Source organism: Nyctibius grandis, chromosome Z (assembly GCF_013368605.1).
Source record: "Nyctibius grandis isolate bNycGra1 chromosome Z, bNycGra1.pri, whole genome shotgun sequence".
NCBI lineage: Eukaryota > Metazoa > Chordata > Aves > Nyctibiiformes > Nyctibiidae > Nyctibius > Nyctibius grandis.
This window is the reverse complement of record NC_090695.1, coordinates 31,693,162-31,714,919: the sequence shown is the minus strand read 5'-3', so window position 1 is coordinate 31,714,919 and position 21,758 is coordinate 31,693,162. Positions and strand designations below refer to the sequence as shown.

Sequence of the window (21,758 nt, the reverse complement as noted above, 5' to 3'; positions counted from 1 at the left end):
TGAAAAGACCTGTTCTTCTCCTGAGAAGAATTTTTTCTGGTTTTCATAGATACCAGGGAAGATCCACAGTCGTGTCCTGTCCTCCCCCCCTTCCCCTTCCCCCCCTCCCAAGGAAATGGTGATAAAATGATCAGCCATGAACAGGTAACACACAAAAAGCTGTTTTCAGTTAAAAACATGACGCCAAACGTGATGCCCCCTTTCAGTGTTAGTGAAAGACCGAGTTATTTTTGGTATCTTTTTAGCTGCGAACATACTTTCAAACTGTGTCAACATTTTCCTTTACTATTTTAGGTATTTTGGGAGAAATCTTGAATACCTACAGAGAACACTTGAAGAAACACATCACCTGGAAAACATACAGAGTACCAAGAAGTGGATTCTTGACATCAAACTTTGTAATATTTACAATGAATGGGCACAGTGATGAAGAAAGCGTAAGAAACAGTAGTGGAGAGTCAAGGTAAGTGCTTGCTCTTTCAGTTATTCTTGGCTATGTATTCTCCTGTATTTTGTTTTGAACTTGGTGCCAAAGCTTCCTGGTTAGCAAGCAGACCATAGTTAGGAGGACTAGACATGCTTTCTTACAGGTGCTTAATCTGCTTGTTAGATTCACATCGCTTCAGCTAAGAATTGTAATGATCTTGTATATGCCTTACATAATAAAGCTTAAATGGTATTAAAACCATGTCAGCATCCAACAGAATAGTATTACTCTTTTGAGAAAAAAAGAAGTCTGAAGTGTCAAAAGCTGAAATGGATTAGAATATTGGATTAGAATGTTAAAATAAAGCTACTGTCTATGAAGTGCAAGGCACACATGCGTAATATGTGTTGTATAAAACCCTAACGAGACCACCTAAAGGTGGAGCAGTGGGTTGTTCATTTTAGGTTTTCATATAAAGTACTTCATGATTCTTCCCTCTTTAGAGCTGTCAGAGCAGTGTAACTGAAAGTATTAACTTTATTTTCTGAAGTGAAAATACAGTTTTTGAGCTGTTTTTTTTAGTTAAAAAAATAAAAATCAGTCCTCTAATGTTGAATGCTAGTCTTCTAGCATGTGCAGAGTGTTCACATGTGTGGAAGAGCCTGATTGGAACTTCCCTGCATCCATGCAGGGTGACAGCCAATTTGTAGGGGTGGAATTAAGTTCCCTTTCTAGAACAATGCTAAGTTCAAAAAGTTCCTCCTGCAGTAGAAAGTTCAGATTCTAAAACTGGAAATATGATGGATGCTGAAGGTTTAAGAAGTCAAAGTAAACTTGCAAATTGAAAAGTGCTTTTAGACTTCTAAGAGGTGGTTGGGACCTGTGCTGTTAGTCTACCCATCTGTCTCTTTGCCTCTTTCTGATTACAGTCTGTTGAACCAGTTAGCTGATTCTGTCAGTCAGAGTGTCATAAAGAAAACTGTGTTCTGTGGACTTCATGGAAACTTTCAGCTGGGTAGAGAGAGATCTAAATTATTGCCTCAAGTTAACAAATGCAAGAAGAATATAATTGCCAGCTGATCAGCCAGCGTGTGCTGGCCATTAAGCTTGCACGTGGCACAGTGTATGATGGAGTGGGAAGAAGGGGAATAGAGGAGTCTTTAGGTGACTTTAGGTGCAAATCACAAGGAAATCTATGGACACTAAAACTAAAGAAACTTTAATAACTTTTGTATATTCTTATGTCAAGCTTCCTGTTATAGAGAGGAATGTCCTAGAAAGACAGTAAACTTTCAATCTTATGAATAATTTTTAAGCTCTAATACATAATCATTTTTGAAGATTTCTGTTTCTGATAAAGTTGATACTGTTCCAGTTAGCAAACAAATTTGGAGTTTCTTCTAGTAAGGGGCAAATATTCCTGCTTACTTAAAAAAAAAAAAAAAGGCTTGTCAGGTAAGAGGAGGAACATGGAAACATGAACAAATAAGATGATGTGAGCAAGTCTAGTCTTCAGAACTATAAGACCTCCAACAAACATGAACTTAACAAGTCTGATGATTTTGTGTATGAATTTTCTTACTACTTGAAACAAGCCGCCTTGCTATTATGTGGGAAAACTACCTACATTTTATCGAACTGTGACTGCCCATAAATACCAGTATATCAAAGTTATTTAAAAGCTGTAGCAATTTGTAAGACTAAACCAGCTAAATATCATAAAGTTCCCAGTGTCTTCATTGAAAGTATCAGGAAGGATGCATAGCACTCAAAATTTGATACTTACCTGTGAAGCAAGACTTCGTTCTTCATCTTAAATGTCCTACTGAGCACATCTTAAAATTTTAAAACGCTAAAAACTTTTTTTCCTAGGTTTGTATCGATCATTAACTTCATAGCCTGATTCACAGGCGAGTCTTGGAAGGCTTGTTTTCATGTTTGCCATGCATTGTCAGGAAACTGTTTTTTCTAAATGAAAGGTTAAAGCTTTCCATTTTAAATGATGGAACCCTTTTCTGTCTAGCCTTCTTCCATTATTAAAATAATCATTGCAAAAGAAGTGTGACACTTGTGGAGTATCTTTATGTGACTTGTCCCTGTTGTTTAGTTGTCTGTTTTTTTTTTTTTTTCTTTGTAAGTTTACAGAACTCTAGATGGTTTTCACTCGGCATGGGGGAGTTGCCTTAGCAAGCTGCAACTGCAGATACACAGCTAACTGTAACTTGGGAAGTGTTGCTCTATTTAGCCTTCAGATCTGGAAATGTGAGTTCTACAGAATGGAAGTAGAGATCAGTAACAAAATATGTTTACTAAGGTTCTAGTGGTCCCGTTCCATTCAGAATATTGGGAGGGAAGTGGAACAAGTGAAGAAAGCAATTGAGAATTGCTGCTGGGAATAAATGGCAAAGAAGATCAAGCTGTCAAGAATTGGTAGAAAAGAAGATGAGATAAAGGCAAATACAGTGATAATCTAAGCAGCATTGGTAATAACTACAACAAATCTTTGAAAATTTATGTCACTTTAAAAATTTGACACTTTACAAGTGCAGTAAAGCCATTCACTTCCCTTTGATGTCTGGTGTAAACTTCCATGGCTGTCATTCTGGAGTCTTGATAACAATTAAATATAGCCTGATGTAGGGAGCCGCCATCATTACTTTAGAAAGTTAAGACAAGCAGTGAATCAGGGCTGGATTCACAAAAATACACAGGCCTCATGGATACTGCATTGTATTGTTTTATGGAAACACCATGACTTGCAAAAGTTGTGGAAAGCCTGTAGTATTCTCAGCAGTAGGAGGGCTGGAGAACGGACTGATCATAAACCTTCGATTTGATGCACTGGTCAGCATTGTGGTAAGGAATTGCAGCTGTTCTTCACTCCCTGTGACTGGCTGTGAAGGTGAATTGTTTCTGAAGTGTGTGGAAGAAATGGCCAATTTGCTATGCTCCTGCACTCCTTTCCAGCATTGCATCTATTTATCTGTCTGGTAGATGAGCAGAAACTTTTCCTTGCTGCAGGTGTTGAGCCTGAAATTCTATTTTGCTGCAGGTGGAAAAGTGCATCTCCTGTATTTTCATGGCTGAATAACTGGCTGCACTGTTTGGACTTTCCTTGCCTATTTCAGGAACCTCTGAAACTATAAATCAGTACTAGAACTGAGAGTGCTGGAAATTGTAGACTAGCATAAATACTATTACTTAATCGTGTTGCTCAGTGTTCTGATTTCTGTGTAATAATTGCAATGGAGCCTACTCTTCAGCTTCTTGTTTACTTGAATCACTACTCTGGAATATTTAGTAGCTAAGGTAAAATATCACAGATACTGTTCATCTGGACAGCAAGTGAGTGTAGACACAAACTTTATAGCAATACTCTGAGAAGCTGACTCTTAAGCAAAGCTCTTTGTGTAGTGTTCTTGAAAGCATTCTGTTGCACACTTGAATATGAGTAAATACATTCTAGTTAGATAGTAATAAGAAAGTTTAATCAGCAAGGAAGGGCAGTTATACTTGTACTGCAAGACAAGCTCCAGGTAGAACTGGGACTGCAGAAGTGAAACGTTGGTACTAATGGAATAACAATCTGATTTCCCATCTCTTTGCTCTTCCTATGTTTCCTGCAGAACAAGGTATAGAGGACTTGAGCAAACCTTCCTTCTATGTAGATAAAAAGGGATGTGCTCAGTGCACCTTAACTGGAAAGTAGCTGGCTGGAATGTATTCTACTCCCATTTTTGCAGTAAGCAGAAAGCAGCTGCTTACACCAAGGACTTTTACAATTCTTTACACACATGAAAACTGATGTTAATAGAGGATAGTAATTTCAATGGCTTTAATTCACTTTGTGGATTGAATAGTCTGTGGACCACGAAAGAGAGTTAAGTAAAGACTAAAGACTTTTTGTCAGCAGGCTTCAATTTACTATATAAATTCATACTTTCTGTAGGAGGTGAAAAAGATGAATTGAAAGCCGTGACATTAGATTCTCGCTTTCAAGAAATCTTAACTGGGATTTAAAGCAAGATCCCCAAGCATATTTGCAGAATTACTCCCATGTGCTGGTTTCTTTTTGTAGAAGTTTAATAGATAATATTAATAAAAATGTGTGTATATAGCAAGAGAGAGCATATGCATAAAACTATACATATGTAGATACATACTTAGTGCACAGGAGTTCTCAGATCAACAAAAGTACCTGAATGGTAAAGGAAACTGTTCATAGAACTTACTGTGAACGGGGTAGTGGATAAAGCAAGCTCTTCACTTCTGTTTGCAGTAATCTTATCTTTGGTTAGTAAATTGCTATTTTATCAGGAATGATCTCTTACAGAATTAAGCATACTAAAGTGTGATAAGGTCCCAATCCCAGTTAAAAGCATCTTTTTGCTTTTTTTGGAAGAGTTCAGATAGAATATGTATCAAAACCCAAGTGCTTTTTGTCTAGAAACCTTTTCAACTAAAAGAAGAAATTATAAATTCATGATACAGCTTTCATTGTGCATATGGTCTCTAAGTTTGGCTTTGGGACTCCTGCTTAGTTTGTCCAGGTTCCAGTCTTTGTCTAACCTGACTGGCTGGCAAATACTTGTTCCACATATTTTAGACTCAACTTCACCATTCTAAGTTTCAAAATTTTAACTGATGCGAACTTTTCACATTCCTCAACACAGAGTGAAGGTTTGTGATATAGGCAGTGTATACACTGGACCTATCCAGATGTGGCCCCTCAGGGTTGTGGTGGTGTTTTGTTGTGTTTTTTTTTTAGGTTAAATTCCATTTAGTACTTTTTTGCTGGTGATCTACAAGGAGTTTATAGTAAAGACATCAGTATGTTGCCCCTGGAACCAGCTGCATGTGAAAGGATGGTCACATTGCACAACAGCGTAGCAGACACTTGGGGAACCAGTGATGCTTTCTGCCTGTGAAGGATTCTTGGAACTTCTTTGTGCCCTTAAGATGTGTGAGTTGTGGCTCTGAAATAAAGACTTGCAGGGTGGTGCATAGGGTCATGAAAGTTGGTAGATGATCAGTATAGTTTTGATACCTTTGCTCTGGGGAAAGTTTATAGTAGTGACAACAGTCTGTAGGACTGGAAATACAGTGCATCTCTTTGAGTTGTTAGCCCATATCATTCAATTGAGTTCATGCTTTGTAATAGCTGAGGACAGGAAATAACACTTGATAGCCTGAACTTTGTATTCTTTCTTCCCCCTGCTTTTTAGTGACGGTGACAAGATAATTCTTCCTTATGCATCTAAATTTAAATAGTTAAAACTTCTTTAAAAATAAAACTAAAAAACCACGTATGTGGCATTTGTCTGAAGAAACGTACTTTTGAACTTGCAATTTTAAGAGTTTGGCGTTTAGTGCCTGTAACTTCTGCACGTTTTGAATGGGCTCTTCATATTCAAATACTTACCTCCTTCAACTTCTGCTTTATTTAAAACAAAACAAAACAAAAACCCAGCAGTCCACTGTCATCTCAGATTCTTGTCAAAGACCCTGCAGAAAGTAATTTGGTTTTGTTTGGTTTTTTTTTCTTAAGTTTGTTGAACTTTATTTTGCTTAAATTGGTACTCTTTCCTGCTGTTTTGAAAACAGAAGATTCTTAAGGTAGCTTAATCTGGTGAATGCACTTGAAATCGGTGGTCATAAATTGTCCGCTCTTGGATCCATTGTTAACCTAGACCTTCCACAGGAGTGTACACAGTCAGTTCTTTTACAATGTGACTGGTGTAGCTTTCCATCTTGGGATTTCTCTTTCTAGTGCCTTATGTAAATTAGCAGACTTTGTTGCTCATTTTCTGGTCCTGTCAGGTGTACCTTGTTTTAAGGGGTAAGCTAATGAACCTAAACTTAAGACTATTGAAGAGAACCAATGACTGTGACAGGATACTTGCTCTGTCTCTTTAAGCCTGTCAACCCCCCAAAGCATTGTCCAGTTTCATTGCATAGGTATTTGGGGGGGTGAAAAATTATCTCCTTTGATACCTTCATTAAGTTATGTTGCTTTTCTTGTGAAGTGTTTGTAAATAAAAACTGGATTCAGGCATAAATTCCTCTTGAATATGTAGGGAATATCCAGAGACAGAGTTTATAAAAAAGAACAGACTAATTGCTTCGGTGTGTTAGACTTCCATAACAAATCAGATTTGACATGTCCTCCTATACAAATGCAACTACTTGACTCAAGGGCTAGGGGTGAGAGAGGTTTCTTGGCTACATATCCTGGAAGGTGCTCTTTATAGACTTTACCTCAGTTTGTCAACATGCATGAAACTATACTTTTTCATGTAGAAATCCTATCTGGAGAACGTGATACTCATTTTTAGTATATACTGTTGCATGCCTGCTACTGCAAGTTATTATTGACAGCTAATTTGTCATCACTGCTGTGGTTTGTTTGCATGGTAGAGAAATAGCCTCACTCCAACAGTACTGAAGAGGTTATTATTATTGCTTTATCCATCGTGTTTATTTCTTCTATTTCTGTAGTCTTATGATGCTTCACTGTTTTGTCCAGTCTTGTGTACAGGTTTCTTATTCAGGAACACACTTAAACATATAATGCTGTTTTCTTTTTACTGATATTTTTTTTTTAATAAGCAATATATATAATTTGCTTGGAGCTGGAGGAGGGAAGAAGGCTTATGTGACACATTCTTAGAAGAGGGACTTAGAAAAGCAGGAATTCCATTTTGAGTAATGGAGTTAAGTGCCTAAAAGAGCACAAATGATCTTCAACAGTTAATGCTAGCAAATACTGTATTTCTGTATACATTATATTAACAATACCTCTATTCTGTAGCTTAACTTGCTTTGCCCTGTTGTTTCCATCTAAACTTCCTATTCTAGTCTTGATAGTGTTTATAATTTGTGTTGGCATTTGGTTTCTTGGAAGCCATTCATCAGTGAAGAAGGTAGAAAAAAAAACAAATTAGACCACAAAATAGAGTTGGTTAGAAGAGGTCAGCTGTATAAGACCAGAGCAAAGGGAAAACATAATGTAACACAGTGGAATAGGGTAAATTTGACAAATATAGGTGAACAGTTAACTGAGAATAAAGTCTTGTGTGCTGACTGTTTCTCTGATTATGTTTAAGGTATGTATGACTTTTCTGCCAGAAAAGTTGAATGAAGAAGGTAGGCTCCAGCTCTGGATTGTCCTGCAGAGAGGCTATCTTGGCTATGTTTAGAAAGGGTGAGGGAAAGACAGGAAGGTCCTAATATATGCTAGCTGCCTGAAAATAGTAGAGATTTTCACTTGCCAGTTTTAATCACAATTTTTTGGAAGAAGGAGAAAAGAGGATACAGATGCACAGGCAAAAGGCTGGTAAAGCTGTACCCAAACCATCTCTCTTACTTGTAAGCATCCACTGCATGGTTGGTATGGTGTCCACTTTTGCCTTTTACTGAACTGTTTCCAGTAAGAGCGTCTTAAGCAAAGGCAATGGCCCTAGCCTATACAGGAAGAGAAAGTGGCAAGAAAGCAAGCACTTTGCCTGTCCTTTTCTGTAAGGGGAACTCTGAAGGGCAGGGGACCAGAACTGTTGTTTCTGGTATAATATTTATGTAACAGGATTAGGTAGCAGGTGGCAGGTAATTATGACAGTATTCCAGCCCATGGTTGAGGAAGTATTTAATGGTCCTTACATCCTACCCCTAGAGATATGATACCAGAATCTCAGTCATTAGTAGTGCCAGTTCAGGTGGTTAATTTTGTTCAGATCAGGGGTGCTAACTTTGCACTAAAGGGCATTACTCATTGCAAGAAGAGTTAGTCAAATTATAGACCCTAGCTAGAGTACATCAGATAATACTTAAAGCTCTTTAGCTAGAGAAGGAATTACTTATAGACCGTGCCTCAAAAAATGCAGGGAAAATTAAAGAACCCCATAAGCAAAGGTGGAAAAGAAAGTGACCAAGGGTGTTATGACAACCTCACAGCTCTTATCTCCCTGAACTTATGTTTTGACATCTTTATTGCAGAACTTAGTTTACTTGCATTGAAGAAACAGAACCTGTCTTTCTATCAGACAGGGTTTTCTTGTCTTTTTAATGCAGCAACTATACTAAAAGTCAAATTTTAGTACAGTGTGAAATGCTCTTGCTTATAATTTGGTTTGCAGTGGTATCTTCCATTGATTATTTATAGAAAATATACATGTTTTCTTCTTAGATTGTATCTCCTTTCCTTTTCCAGTTCAAGGAAGATTAAACCTTTTCTGGAATTCTGCTGATACAAGTTCTTAAAATAAGAGCTTACTTGTCTTCAAGCTCTGAAAAGCTTATAGACCTTTCTCAAGCTGATCATGATTGGTTTTGCCTTATTACAGCTGCCTGTTAGGGTATCCATTTCAGCAGATTAAGAAAATGTCATCTGAGCTACTAGAAATCCATGTGAAACTTCCATATCCTGTATGTCTTTTCCTATGAACTTGAAAAACACAAACAATTACATTTTAAAAACTCTGGCAAACAAGGTCTCTAAATTTCCAGTGATGCTGGTAGACATTGAAGTGTAATAGGAGTTCTTCATGCTGTTGTCCTTTTTCTTAGTCATGTGAGAAATGCCATGCTCCATGGGAAAAGGGAGAAGGTATTACACCATGTGGCAGTTTAAGCACTTGGAAAAACGTCATAACGCAGTGTGAAATGTGTGCGTACTAAAATTGAAAACTATCTAAAACATCTTTTTTCATTTGAAATCTATTTAGTATTTTCTAAATTCTGTACTGATTTGCACTGTTTTATACTTAGTTTCAGGACAGCAGTCTTGAGAAGTACTGTGTGTTCACTCCTGCTTGTTTTTTCCACTTCTTCATCAGCCCTGTAGAATGTTATGAAAACAGAGGCTGTTTTAAAAAGCTGAATCTATTCCCTCTATGGATGCTACTGACGCCACACAGGGGATTGGAGAGGGCAGCAATAACAATGTCAGAAAAAGTAATTCGTGTAGAACCCTCACCAACAGGTGAATGTATTGGTGAGGACTGAGAGTGTTTTCAAAGTGCGGTAGCTCATACTACTGCTTTTACCAATGTTTGAATTCTGTGAAAATTGCTGAAACTCAGAACAAAAGTAGAAGCAGTTAAAGGGAAACTTCTAAGTTCGTTGGTCCTGAGTTCCCCCTTTACTATAAGGAGATGACAGATGTAAATTTTCTTCATGAATGCACGTGCATGTGTAAATGTGTGTACCTTTTCTTAAATAATTCCATCTTTACTCTTAGGGTTAGCATCTTGCATACTAGGATTTAATCTGAATTATTGCTTATCTGGAAGAGGGTCATATGTAATCCCGTGAAAGGGATTACAGATTTATGTTCATTTTTAATAGCCAAGGCTTGATTAATGTATCTGGGTTAGGGAGAAAGGAAGGTATCTCTCCATTACATTTTTTTAATCCCTTAGTGCAGTGGTCTCCAAAATTTTTGTTTGCACACTCCTATCAATAAAAAATATTTGAGCACACACCTCCAATGTATATATATTAATTTATAGATTATGTACATGTACTGCTGTACTAATACCTACGTTATAAAACATACACAAGAACTAGAAATTTTAAAAGGATGAGATAAAGATTAAATAATATTTGAAAATACTTTATTTTGTTAATGGCAAACCCTTTTTGCACTCACTAAAAACAATATTATGAGTATTCTTATTTATTAAAATCTTCGTTTAACGCTTCGCGATACAGTGATTTGAAGGTATGGTTCTAAGTTCAGTTTATGTTGGTACTTGGTTTTAGTGGCTTGCGTAGATGAAAAAGATACCTCATGAAGATACATGGATCCCAATGGAAGAAGTGCATGATTGGCTGTGCTTACTAAACCATGATACTCATTTTTTCAATCCCATCCACTAATTATGCAAAGATTTTTCTTAAAATTTGGCTAGTAAGTTTCCATCTGCCCTAGTGTCAATCAGTTCTTGCAAATTAATCAGAAGGAGTTGCAGTTCTATGTTTTTAACAAGTGGGTTCAAAACCTGCTGAAACAGTTTGGAATACTTCTGAACAGGTTAGAAATTTCTGTCTCCAACTTTTTAAGTGTATAGACATGATAGCTTTCATTGGTGACAAGCATTGGGTTTGGCAATAAAATCACATAATGATGGAAACCTTTCCAAACGTCTGTTTACAGAATGCTCTCTCCATAGCATGAGTTTCTTTTGAAAAGCAGTTGCTTTCATATTGTTAAAATGTCACCTTCACCTGGAAGGTATACACTAAGTGTGGTTTTTTTTGGTTTGTTTTTTTTTTTTTTTTTAAATATCTGCTAGATAACATACTAGTGGTGACCACTTGTTTTCACAGAAAAGTTCAGCAAATTTGGAACGCTTGTCTTTTTTTTAAAAAACAAAACAAAACAAAACAAAAACCCTAGACCCCCACCAAAATGTAATCTTCAAGGTCAACAATGCTTTTAAGCAGTGAACCTCTCTTGGAACAAAAGAGGTCACTCCCCATCTTTATGGTCACTCCCCATTTTTATGGTCACTCCCCATCTCACTATGAAGTATGGTAAAGATTCTACTATGTGAGGGTCTTGTTTTCATAAAATTAACCACATCAGTGACATCTTTTCACAGTCTGTACACTTCTGGCTCCACGTTCTTTGCTGCAGTAGCTTGCCTATGGTTGATCCAGTGGATGAATTTCATGTGTGGTGCTCTCTCTATTACCCTTACCAGAATCCGTTTTTTATTCCAGTCAAAGCAGTTGGTTACACTTGCACAGTTTTTCCATAAAACTTTTCTTTTTTAGTTAAAGAAGTCATTTACTGTTGAGAACATATCTTCTACAGTACATCTTTCCTTTAGTGGCTCACAAAAAAGTAGTTCTTCATGTATTTCGTCATTGAAACAGAATCTAGCAAATACCATGAGCTGGGATATGTTAGAAGCATCTGTATTATCATAGAATGTCTGGAGTTGGAAGGGACCCACAAGGATCATCAAGTCCAACTCCTGTCCCAGCCTAGGACAACCCCAGAATTTACACCATGTGTCTGAGGGCATTGTCCATGCAGAGTAGAGTGGGACAATCACCTACCTTGACTGGCTGGCAGTACTATGCTCAATGCACCCCAGGACACGGTTGGCCCTCTTGGCTGCCAGGGCACACTGTTGACTCATGTTCAGTTTTCATCCAACCATGGAGCAAACCTCCTACAGTGCATGATTTGTTGTAGTACTTGTTTCTTCAAGTCTTCACCAATGTTTTTTCTGTGTCTTTCAACAGTGTTTGCTGACAAACAAATGCAGTTCAGTTTGTCACTATTGTTTTCCATGCATTATTTTAGCCATTTTTACAGCAGGAAGAAGTAAATTCCCTGATGGCTCGTGACATTTTTGTCCTTTGCTCTTAGGTAAAAGAACCTCAACAGGAGCTTCTAAACATTTATCATTAAATTCAGTGAAATTTTGTAAAGTACAGGATTGAGTATCACATCAATTGAAACATTGCTGGAAAAAAACAGAGGTTTGTCTTTGTGTTCTGGATGGTTAGTTTTCAAATGTCTTGCTGATTAGGATGGCTTCATTCTGTCGTTAGCTAATATCTCAAGGTACAACATACACTTAGGATGAGGTTAATTGTTAACAATAGTGGATATAAATACATATTTCAAATAGTCTTGATAATTCAGTTTTTCTGGTCCAACTTCTTGTCAGATGCAATTAGATTGTCGCCGTTTGCCTAGCAATGTGGCTGACAAAGAGCTTGTACTAGCAGTAGCAGAAGTGTCAGCTTTACCATTTTCTTGTTGTTTGCTTGAACTCAGAGTATTAGTGTTGTCTTCAGTCCACTGTTGCTTTGCCAGAATCTTTTTAAACCGCTTCTCCATTTTGTGTGGGTTATGTTGGTTAAAAGTAAGTAATATAATCCATAAATCCACCTAACCAGACAGAGGCAAACTGCAGTATGTCGCAGTGCACAGAAGGGGAATGAAGGAGTGATTGTGCTACTCACCACTCTGTGTTGTGGAGCACACAGTTCCCCCAGGACACTTCACCTACCATATGTGGCACAGTACCCTGAGATGTACAAACTGAGTGAGATTGCCAATATCAATCCATATATTAAATGTTTGTAAAGCTCAATTTGTGGTTGTGGGGTTGTTTTTTTTTTCCTGGGCTGTTGGTTTGTTGTGGTGTTGGTTTTGTGGGTTTTATTTTGGTTGTTTTAGATTAAAAATAAATCTGAATAGAAGTTCTAATATTTTCTTCACATACCCCCATGGGTTGTCTTGCACACCGCCTGGGTGTGTGCACCCGTCTTCAGAGACCACTGCCTCCATGTGCCAGTAGTTTTATCTTGACAATGAAGTGTGGTGAGGCTGGAAGAGGAGGGAGCTGATTCTCTTTCATGAACAACTTAAGGCAAATACTACAGCTAAAAGATTGGCTCCTTAGAGTATAGTAAAGCCTTTAGTTAAATCGTGGAATTCCTCACATCAGTTAGCAGAAGTATGGATTGTCTTTCTCACCAGGGAGGCTGGCTTTCAGAGATATCTTTCTCAGTTAAGTCCTAAGGCAGGGTGACTTGGTCCTGCTCATGATAATAAGAAGCAATGGCTCATTGTTAACTTTTGTGTAGCTCAGCACTACATGTAAAACAAAAATAAAAAGCCAAGTACAGATAATGTCCCAGTGATTTTTGCATCTGCAGAGGCAAAGTGCTAGAAAAGGTTGGTCTCTGGATGTTGAATTGATGTGGTATAGCAAACTGCTAGAATCTGTGCTTAATAGAAGTTGAAACTGGAAACGACTGCTACAGTGGTTTTTCAGTAAGACTTCATTTTCAGTACCCCATTTTTTCATTATGGACACTGCTTAAGAGACACGATGAAAATGCCACAGAAACATTTTACTTTTCCATTTGCTATGAGGAGAAAGGTAGTTCTTTATTCTTCTCTTTACATAACACTTCTTCCTTTGTTCCAAGCAAGTCTTTGCATATTTTGGTGGCTTACTTGATTTTTAGAAAAAGTTAGATAGGTGTATGTTTTCACTGCTGCTGCTTTCTTACAAGTATTATTTAAAAAATAAATAAGGTGCTCCTTTGTATCACAAGTTGTTCAGTAGTCTGGCAAGTTGATAGTCTGGTCTGATGCTGATCTAAAACTATTTCCCATGAGAGATTAATAAAAGCAGTAGAAAACTCAGTAATCAAGTCTGTTGTTTTTTTTCTGTCTGCCTTGTAAATACTTACCTTGAGAGATAATGAAGAAATGTCTTAGGCTGAAAAATTCCATTCCATTTCTGTTTGAATAGGTAGCTAGTCCTGTTAGGCAATAGAAGGTTTTTTTTGTGGTGTTGATACAAAAGGTTTTGTTTTAACTGCTGGCATTTCCAGATAGTTTGGTTAGGGAAAGAGTTTCTAATTTTTTTCTCTACCCCTGCACTTCCCCCTCTACCCACTCCCCCCCCGCCCCCGAAAAAATTTCTGTGAGAGCAGAGGACGTGACTTTGATAGAGGAAATGGCTGAAATAAGTTCCTTGTTCTTCAGCCTTCTCATGATGACACCTGTGTTACTGTAAAATGACTTGGAATTAGCTAGTAGTAAGTTTTTCTTTTAAAAAAATAAAGTATCGTAGTTTGAAATGATGATATATTAGTGTTACACATTGTGAAGGAAGATTATCATTAGAAGTTAGCCCAAACCTCTTCCCCCCCCCCTTTTTTTTTTCAGTACAGAAAAGGCAAGGACACAGTTTGCATCCAGAAGTGTGTGATATTTTGATCTTGGCATAAACATATTCTCTTTTGGATATTTGACTGCAGTGACTTAAGTGATAAAAAGAAAAATACTAGTTTCCACTCTAATGTTGAAAATTTTATGCTGAAAACCGAGTGCGCTTAGCCTGTAGCTCTTACTGTATGGTGTGTGTTTTGCCTCAGGTCCCCATCACTGTTACTGTTAGTTCAAATCCTTTAAATTTCTCAGAGGAAAGTCATTTGATGTATAGACTGTTGCAGCTGTTGGGGATTTATAAGTGTTGCTTGTCGGTACTGTCTCAGTTGCTGCTCAGTACTGTCTCAACCATCTGCGATGTGTCTTTATTGCATATGTTTATGCAGAATTTACTCATGTATTACCCCATTCTGGGTTATAGTACTGTCTTTGTAGAGATTGTGCCTCCAAGTCAGTGTTCTGCTGAAGCTCAGGTTGAAACCTCATGTGAAAGGATGCAGTGAAATAAACATGCATTGATAGTCCTCAGAGCCTATCAGTTACTTGTCGTGTGGCCAGTGAACAGGAAAGTTCTTCACAATTCAGTGGAAATGAAGTCACATCTGTTAATCTTACCTATTTTTTTGTATGTGCTGTAGTTGCATCAAGACCTGTGGGAGTATGTGGTGCACTTGAGGAGGTATACAGGCAGAAACTCTAATGTAGTTTCACGCGTGTGTATTAATTTGGATGATTGAAGTAAGCTCTGCCCAACATAGACTAGTCTTGTGTGCTTGAACTCCTGTAGTGCTTTTTACTAGTTAATTTCAAATGCTTTTTAAGTATGTATGAATAATGCCATAGCATCTTAAGATTTGATAAGTGTTTTATCAAGTTCTTGCAGTTTCCCTGGTTTTAAAATTACTTGCTGCTACTCAGTTTTATCTTTTCCCATTTCCTTGCCCTGATTTAACACTGTGGGATAGGAAAGCTTAGTAAGATGTTATTGATGCTATGGCCTTTACATTTTATTTTTCTTTTTTTTGTCTGTTCTATGTACCAATTTGCTGTTAGTCTACGGTAGTGATCCTGCGTTGTCCTTCATACGTGGTATCATTAGGGCAGCCCTAAATCAGTTGTGGTGAACATTATTATTAGTTCTTTCTTCTTGGTTCTTGTAATTTCCTTTCTTTCTCTCACCATCCCTTTTACCTGCAGGTTTGTTTCGTAGTCTGGCATTTTTTAGTAACATGGTTGAATATTGACTATAAGATTTTTACTCTTGTCAGATGTTACTGTTAGTTGATATGCATTTGGGTTGTATTAGTCTGCTCTTATCCCAATCAGGCCAATTTATTGTGAGAAGCAGGATTTATGAAGTAGCTCTTACTTTGCAGGACCTGTTCGTAAGCCTAATGGGAATTCATTCACAGACTCCCAGCTTTGTTCAGAGCTAGTTGGCAAGATCAGGAGTCGATGTGTTTTGTCTGAATATTGAATATTGTATGATCCACATCTGTTGACAGGTTGGTATTACTTAACAGAGACCTTAGCTCTTCATAAAGAAAAAGATTTGTTATTAGTTGGGTTTTTTGCATCCAAGCCCAGAGCAACTAGCATTATCTACTAGACTTTTTTTTTCCCCCTTATCTCAGTGACTTTGTTTTTGGACTTACTACTTAATTCCTCTGTTGAAGAACATCAAACCGCTTAAAACTTCCCATCAGCTGTGAGTCTGACTGTCATGATTTTTGCTTACTTAGATAAGTAAACTGGTGGTTTGTGTTGGTATTTTTTTTTTTCTTTGGTCTCTCCACGATTCTCTCCTGTAGCTGGTTTGCATGTTTCTCATAATATTGGCAAGTTTTTTGACCAAGACGGCTTATTCCAGTGTCAGCTTCCCCATGCTACCTTAGAAAAGATGTACTTTGTTTTGGTTGCCTCTGGTTCTGTGTGCAGTTGAAGCCATGGTTAGCACTATATGAGTGTATATGGAATATTTTACTGCTGTATGGAAAGCTAACTTAGTTACCATCCTTACAATGTTACCATCCTTATAGTGTTCTGCATCTTTTTTAGATTTGTTAATCCACGTTATTATTGCCCTCTTTGACCAGTCTTTGTCCTGCATGGACGTATTTGATTCCCTTCCCTCCTCCAAGGTTAGGTAGGTAGGATTTAGACATTTCTGGTGTTTTTTGTCACTGGGACTTTTCTGGCTGTTATTTACTTGTGTCTCAAGGTTTCTCCATGCTGAATTTTCTTCTATTTCTCTTCATTATAGCTAGTGCTGACTTTCACAGTCCCCCTGACATTTACTTATGGCACTTTGCTATGCTGAGAAATGGTATTCTTTTATAATGGTCTGATTTACCCAGCATTAAAGGTAAGGTAATGTTTGTGTACAAGACCACTATTACAATTAAAATCTCTTTGGAAGTTCATCATGGAGTGCTGTTAATTCCTGGTAAACAGTTTAAATTCTGGTCATATTCTGTAGCAGGTGCCCTGCTTTATTTGGCAAGTGAGGTTAGTGTTATAGCACCATGCCTGAAGTAAGTCTTTTGATGACAGAAATAGGAAGTTTGGGAGTAGCCTTGTTGCTTCCCAGTTTTCCTCTCGGCATGTGCAAGGAAGCCCAACAGCAGTGTGTTTCTTCATATCTCCCCCTTCAGAACACGGAAGCTTCACCGTGGTCTGTTTCTTTCTTTCTTTCAAAGTTGACAGATGCAGATGGCTGATTGAGGTGCAGTCAACAGCAGCCTGTCTATGAATAGCTTCTTTACTGGTACAGTTTTGTTGGTGCTAGCAAAAGCAGAAAGAGGAGCGATTTTGCTTTGTTTTGTGGTTTTAAAATGTAGTCAATTAAGTATGTTACAGGGCAAAGAATGATCAATCTGCCCCTGCCGCCCGCCCCCGCCGCTGACTGTGCTGGCAGAGATCAGCTAGGTTTTGATACCAGCTTTTTGGTTTATCTTTTTCGATTCTAGCTTCATGTTTACTCTGTTTTTTAAGCATTTGCAGTCTTTGTGTACATAATTTGAAATTATTTTGCTCTGCAGTGGTGTGATTCTAACATTTCTTTCTCATGATATCTTTGAAATATGATATTGTTAACCCAATGAGGAATCTTCTTAAAGTTTTAACTCGTCTGCTTCATGAAGTTGTTATACAAAGCCAAATGTTTCTATGTTTTTTTGAATGGTCCTAAAATAAATATTTATCTTTAAATATTATGCTTTCTAAGTATGTTAAATCTGATGTAAAATGAATACACAGGTGGGATAATCTGGCAGCTCACGTATATGCCAAGGAAAGTGCCTTGGCACAAGTCATACCATCAGTGAAAAACTCAGTAGTTTGCATGAGGAATTTTACTGCTGTTATGTTAACAGAAAAACATGGTCTGGGTAGCCTTTTTGTTTTTTAAGAGAGGTACGTGCTTCTAAATTTATTTTTTTTTTTAAGGAGTACTGCTGATCTATAAAGATTGAAAGCAATCTTCTATATTTTAGTTGGACAGGTCTTTGTGGAGTAGACTTAACTGTTAGGAGGTGTGTGTATATATATATGGGGCTTGATGGAGCTAAACAAGGATTTTGGAGGGGGAGGGGCCGGGGGTGGAAAGTTTGCATGGGTAAGAAACATTTCTACCACTTTTATTTCCCTTGCTTGACTCCTCCATATTAATTTGAATGTTTGTGCTTTATCTTGCCTTTTTTAGGCTTCACAAAGAGTATCTGATTACACTCAGAATTCTAATTTCTTGTTTATTTTTAACTTTATTCATCTCAACTTATTTAGTCGACTGCGTCCATTTGTGTGCTCCCCATTGGTCTGGTCTAACTTAACAATTGATTTGTACGTGAAGCTAAGACAGCATTCGTTTCTTTTAATCCTGTTACCTTGGCAATTCTGTAATATCCTACTAACTTCTCATTGCAGCCAATCAGATGACGATTCCGGGTCAGCATCAGGTTCTGGATCTGGTTCAAGTTCTGGAAGCAGTAGTGATGGAAGCAGCAGCCAGTCAGGCAGCAGTGACTCTGACTCTGGTTCAGAGTCAGGTACTCAGTCAGAATCAGAATCTGACACATCTAGAGTGAAGAAACAAATTCAAGCTAAACTGCCAAAAGTTGACGGATCTGAGGTAAACAAAACATAGAAATGAACCCTTTGTGGGGGAACAAATTACTTAAAAACTGTGCAGTTAGTTTCAAGAGCAGTTTTCACTTAAAAAAAATAAAAAGAGGTAATAAAGTTGTTTTTGTTAGATTTTAACTTGGTTGGATTAGTGAATGCATGTGCTTGGCTGTCTTAAACATTGGGCTAAGTTTCTCGTGGGTAAGTACTTGAATTGATGCTTTTAAAATTCTCACATTTGCAAGTGTTTTGAGTTAAATGCTTACCTAAATTTAATCTTGCAGAAGCATGCACTAGTTTAGTGGAACTTATGGAAGACAAAGGCACACGTAATGTTGTTATTTCTGAAATTCGATTTTTTACATTGTTTCTCTAGTGCTTAGTTTCCTTGTATCAATAAATGATTGTATAAAAATTTCAAGCTTACATACAGTTGGCTTTCTTTATCAGTAAGTCAGCTAAATTCAGGAAAAAGTGGTGTTTAGAAATCTCTTAAATCCAGTGGGCCAAAATTACCTGCACTCTCCTGTGTTATGTGGACTTAATTGGGGTGGTAGACCATAGATATGAAAGGTAGTGATATGTTAGTTACCACAAGAATTGAAGACTATTAAGGATTCTCTGTTATATTTTTGTTCATGTACTTCAGTATTACTATATGAAACAAAAACATACCAGCTAAGTGGTCTGAAAGAATTTATCAGGGTCAGTTTAAAAATGTACTTTATAAATGTTTTACCTTAACAATACCTAAATAACTATTGTTAAACATGGTGTAGAAATTGTCCTGGCCATTATTATATAACATTCTGTTCTGCAGAAATCTTAATGACTTTAAAAAGCCATCTGTTGTTATTAGTGCATGCCATATTTTGTAGTGAATTTTTTTCATTGATAAAATTTAAGATTAGTCTTAATAGTGATGCTACTCAGGAAGAGTAAGTGTGTGGTAAACTGGAGACTTTCAGTATGTTTAACTGACTCTTGCATCTCCATTCCTGTTCAGTTTTGGAAGTCTAGTCCAAGTATACTTGCTGTGCAAAGATCAGCAGTGCTCAAGAACCAGCAGCAACAGCAAAAGGCAGTCTCATCAGACAGTGGTTCAGAAGAGGTGAATAACATAATTTAGATTTTAAAAATGTAAACATGCCTGTCTCATTATCTCAATATGTTAGAATAAAAGTATGTAGAGCTAAGTTACATTCTCTTAAGTGTGCGTAAAAGTCTCATTTTAGTCTGTAAAAGTAACACTCAAATAACTGACATTTTTATAAAGAACTTGTTACTAAGTGCTTATAAAGTGTTTGTAAAAGTTACTTGTTTTCAAGTGAGTTGTGCCAGAATTATAGCAGCCTCAATTATGTGGTATTTTTAGGTACATATTCTGTGATGTATGACAAAATTTTGAAGCCACACAGTTCTGACTTGCATTGCACTTTTGGCTTCTTGAATTTTGTAAAGACAGTTGAAAATGCTAAAAGATTTCTCATCTTATTTCTGTTTAAAAGTAGCTGCTGTGGTTTTCAAAAATTCTGCATGGAGTAGAAAACTCCATTTTTGCAAATTTTGTAACAGTTATTACAAAAGAATTCTCGTATTTTAAGAACAACACCTGTATTCTAGGTATTTTAAAACCTAAATCATAGGCTAAAGAAATGTTGACTTTGTGTAGTAGGAACATCTTTTAAAGGCACAGGTGACTATGAAATGGAATTAATTTATAAAGCAGACTTCTTTTCTCCTTCATTACAAAAACTGTGCAGTGTAGTCACTTATTTGGTTGGATTTATGGTTTTATCTCATTTAGCACCTCATCATTAAAACCTAAACACAGAACCACCTATTGTTAAAACTTTAATTTATAGCTGTCGTTAAATACTGTGTTTCTGAAAGATGTTTTTCAGGATAAAACTCAATCTAAATCTAAACTTAATCTCGATGAGATTTGTTTTAGGAAAATCTAATTTTAAGAGGGTTCTTATTTTTTCTTTGAGCGTAGAGAAAGAAGAAACGTGCTATTCTCAAAATTTTCTTAAACTAGTGTTTAAATGTGAAAGAGTATGGAAGGTGAGAAGGCTCCTGAGGGTAGGAGATTTTATTAGGATTTTGATAGAACCATCATCTTGATTAACTTGGGGCAGCTTAAACTATGACTGTTTTTATGTAGGCACAATGGTTATTTTTTAAGATAGGGTTTTTTTGTGATGTTCTCTAGAGCTATGCTGGCACGATGTATTCATAGATGGATAAATACAAGAACAGTAGCAGTCCTTATCTCATTCTGCATTAACAGCTACACTGCGGGGGATGAAGAGGGTAAAATATGAATAATATGCCTCCAATTTCAAAGTGGGAGCTGATTTATCTTTCTAATGTTAGAAGTACTTCATTCTTTTCGTGATAATGAATTTTTTTTTTTTCCTTCACCTGCAGGACTCATCAAGTAGTGAAGATTCTGCAGATGACTCATCCAGTGAAACAAAGAAGAAAAAGCATAAAGAGTAAGAGATTTTCATAAGTGATAACACATAATTTTTTTTGTCAGTGACATATGTTCATAATTCATGCTTGATTTCTCCACACTAGAAATGCTTAAATTCCCCTTTTAATTCATCTTGGTCTTGCGTTTCCAATTTTGATAAACATTTTGGAATATTTAAAATAAACTCTCAAAGGAACATCTATATCATATTAATTTCTGAGCAAGAGAGTCTGCAATATTGTTCAAAAACATTCATCGATACCTTTATTTTTAAAATAGTTTGTTGCACTTAATTTTGAGCTGAAGACACTCCCTAAAAATTCTTGTAGAAATGGGAAACTACCTAAGATTGTCTCACAACAAATTTAAGTTAGAATGCCTTAGTTAATGCCAAATTATTTTTGTTTCTTTTTTTTTCCCTTTGACATGTTTAAAAGCTGTATAGTTCTGACAGTAATTAGCTTAATTGACTAGCAAAGAATTTTAACTGAAAATAAGCTCCTTCTAAGTGATAGATCAAAAATTTTGTGAAAAGGATTATATGTTGTTATTGCGGCAGTGACAGGCAGCGACCTGTGTTTTTTGAATGGTGTGTAGAAATTGAACTGTTCTATTATTCCTCTTCTCCGAGTTCATGAATCACCTCAGTGTTCAGGGTTGCCAGTATAATATCTTAAAGAAATGGTAGTTTAAAAAAAAAAAAAAAAAAAGGGAGCAAAAAAAAAAGCACAAACTATGCAAAATGGTACTTTCCTAGCAATAAGCTGCTATTCATAGTCTTTTGTTAGTTAAGAATTTGATTGCATCTAATAAATATCTTTCCCATAACAGAGTATGCTAAGTTTAGGAAGTTGTAACCAAATCATTTCATGTATCCAGTGCTTGAAATTTTGTCCTATGGCTCTTCTGAACAAGTATGTCTGCAGTTTTTATCTGACATGCAGGTCAAGTTTTCTCAATATATAACTTTGTATGTGATCAAGCCTTAGAGGATGGTGCTTTATATCTGTTTTTTATAT

The 21,758-nt window shown here is 36.7% G+C and overlaps 1 protein-coding gene across 3 annotated transcripts in view; it reads left to right on the top strand.

Moving 5' to 3' along the window:
- The window catches only part of CHD1 (chromodomain helicase DNA binding protein 1), a 72,155-nt gene that overhangs the window by 2,061 nt on the left and 48,336 nt on the right, over nt 1-21,758 (top strand). For all 3 annotated transcript variants that reach the window (XM_068422275.1, XM_068422277.1, XM_068422274.1), the window contains exons 2-5: nt 295-463; nt 18,060-18,264; nt 19,264-19,368; nt 20,691-20,758. In XM_068422275.1, the coding sequence (XP_068278376.1) occupies nt 411-463; nt 18,060-18,264; nt 19,264-19,368; nt 20,691-20,758 (431 nt within the window). In that variant the 5' untranslated portion in view covers nt 295-410. The remainder of the gene's footprint in view (nt 1-294; nt 464-18,059; nt 18,265-19,263; nt 19,369-20,690; nt 20,759-21,758) is intronic.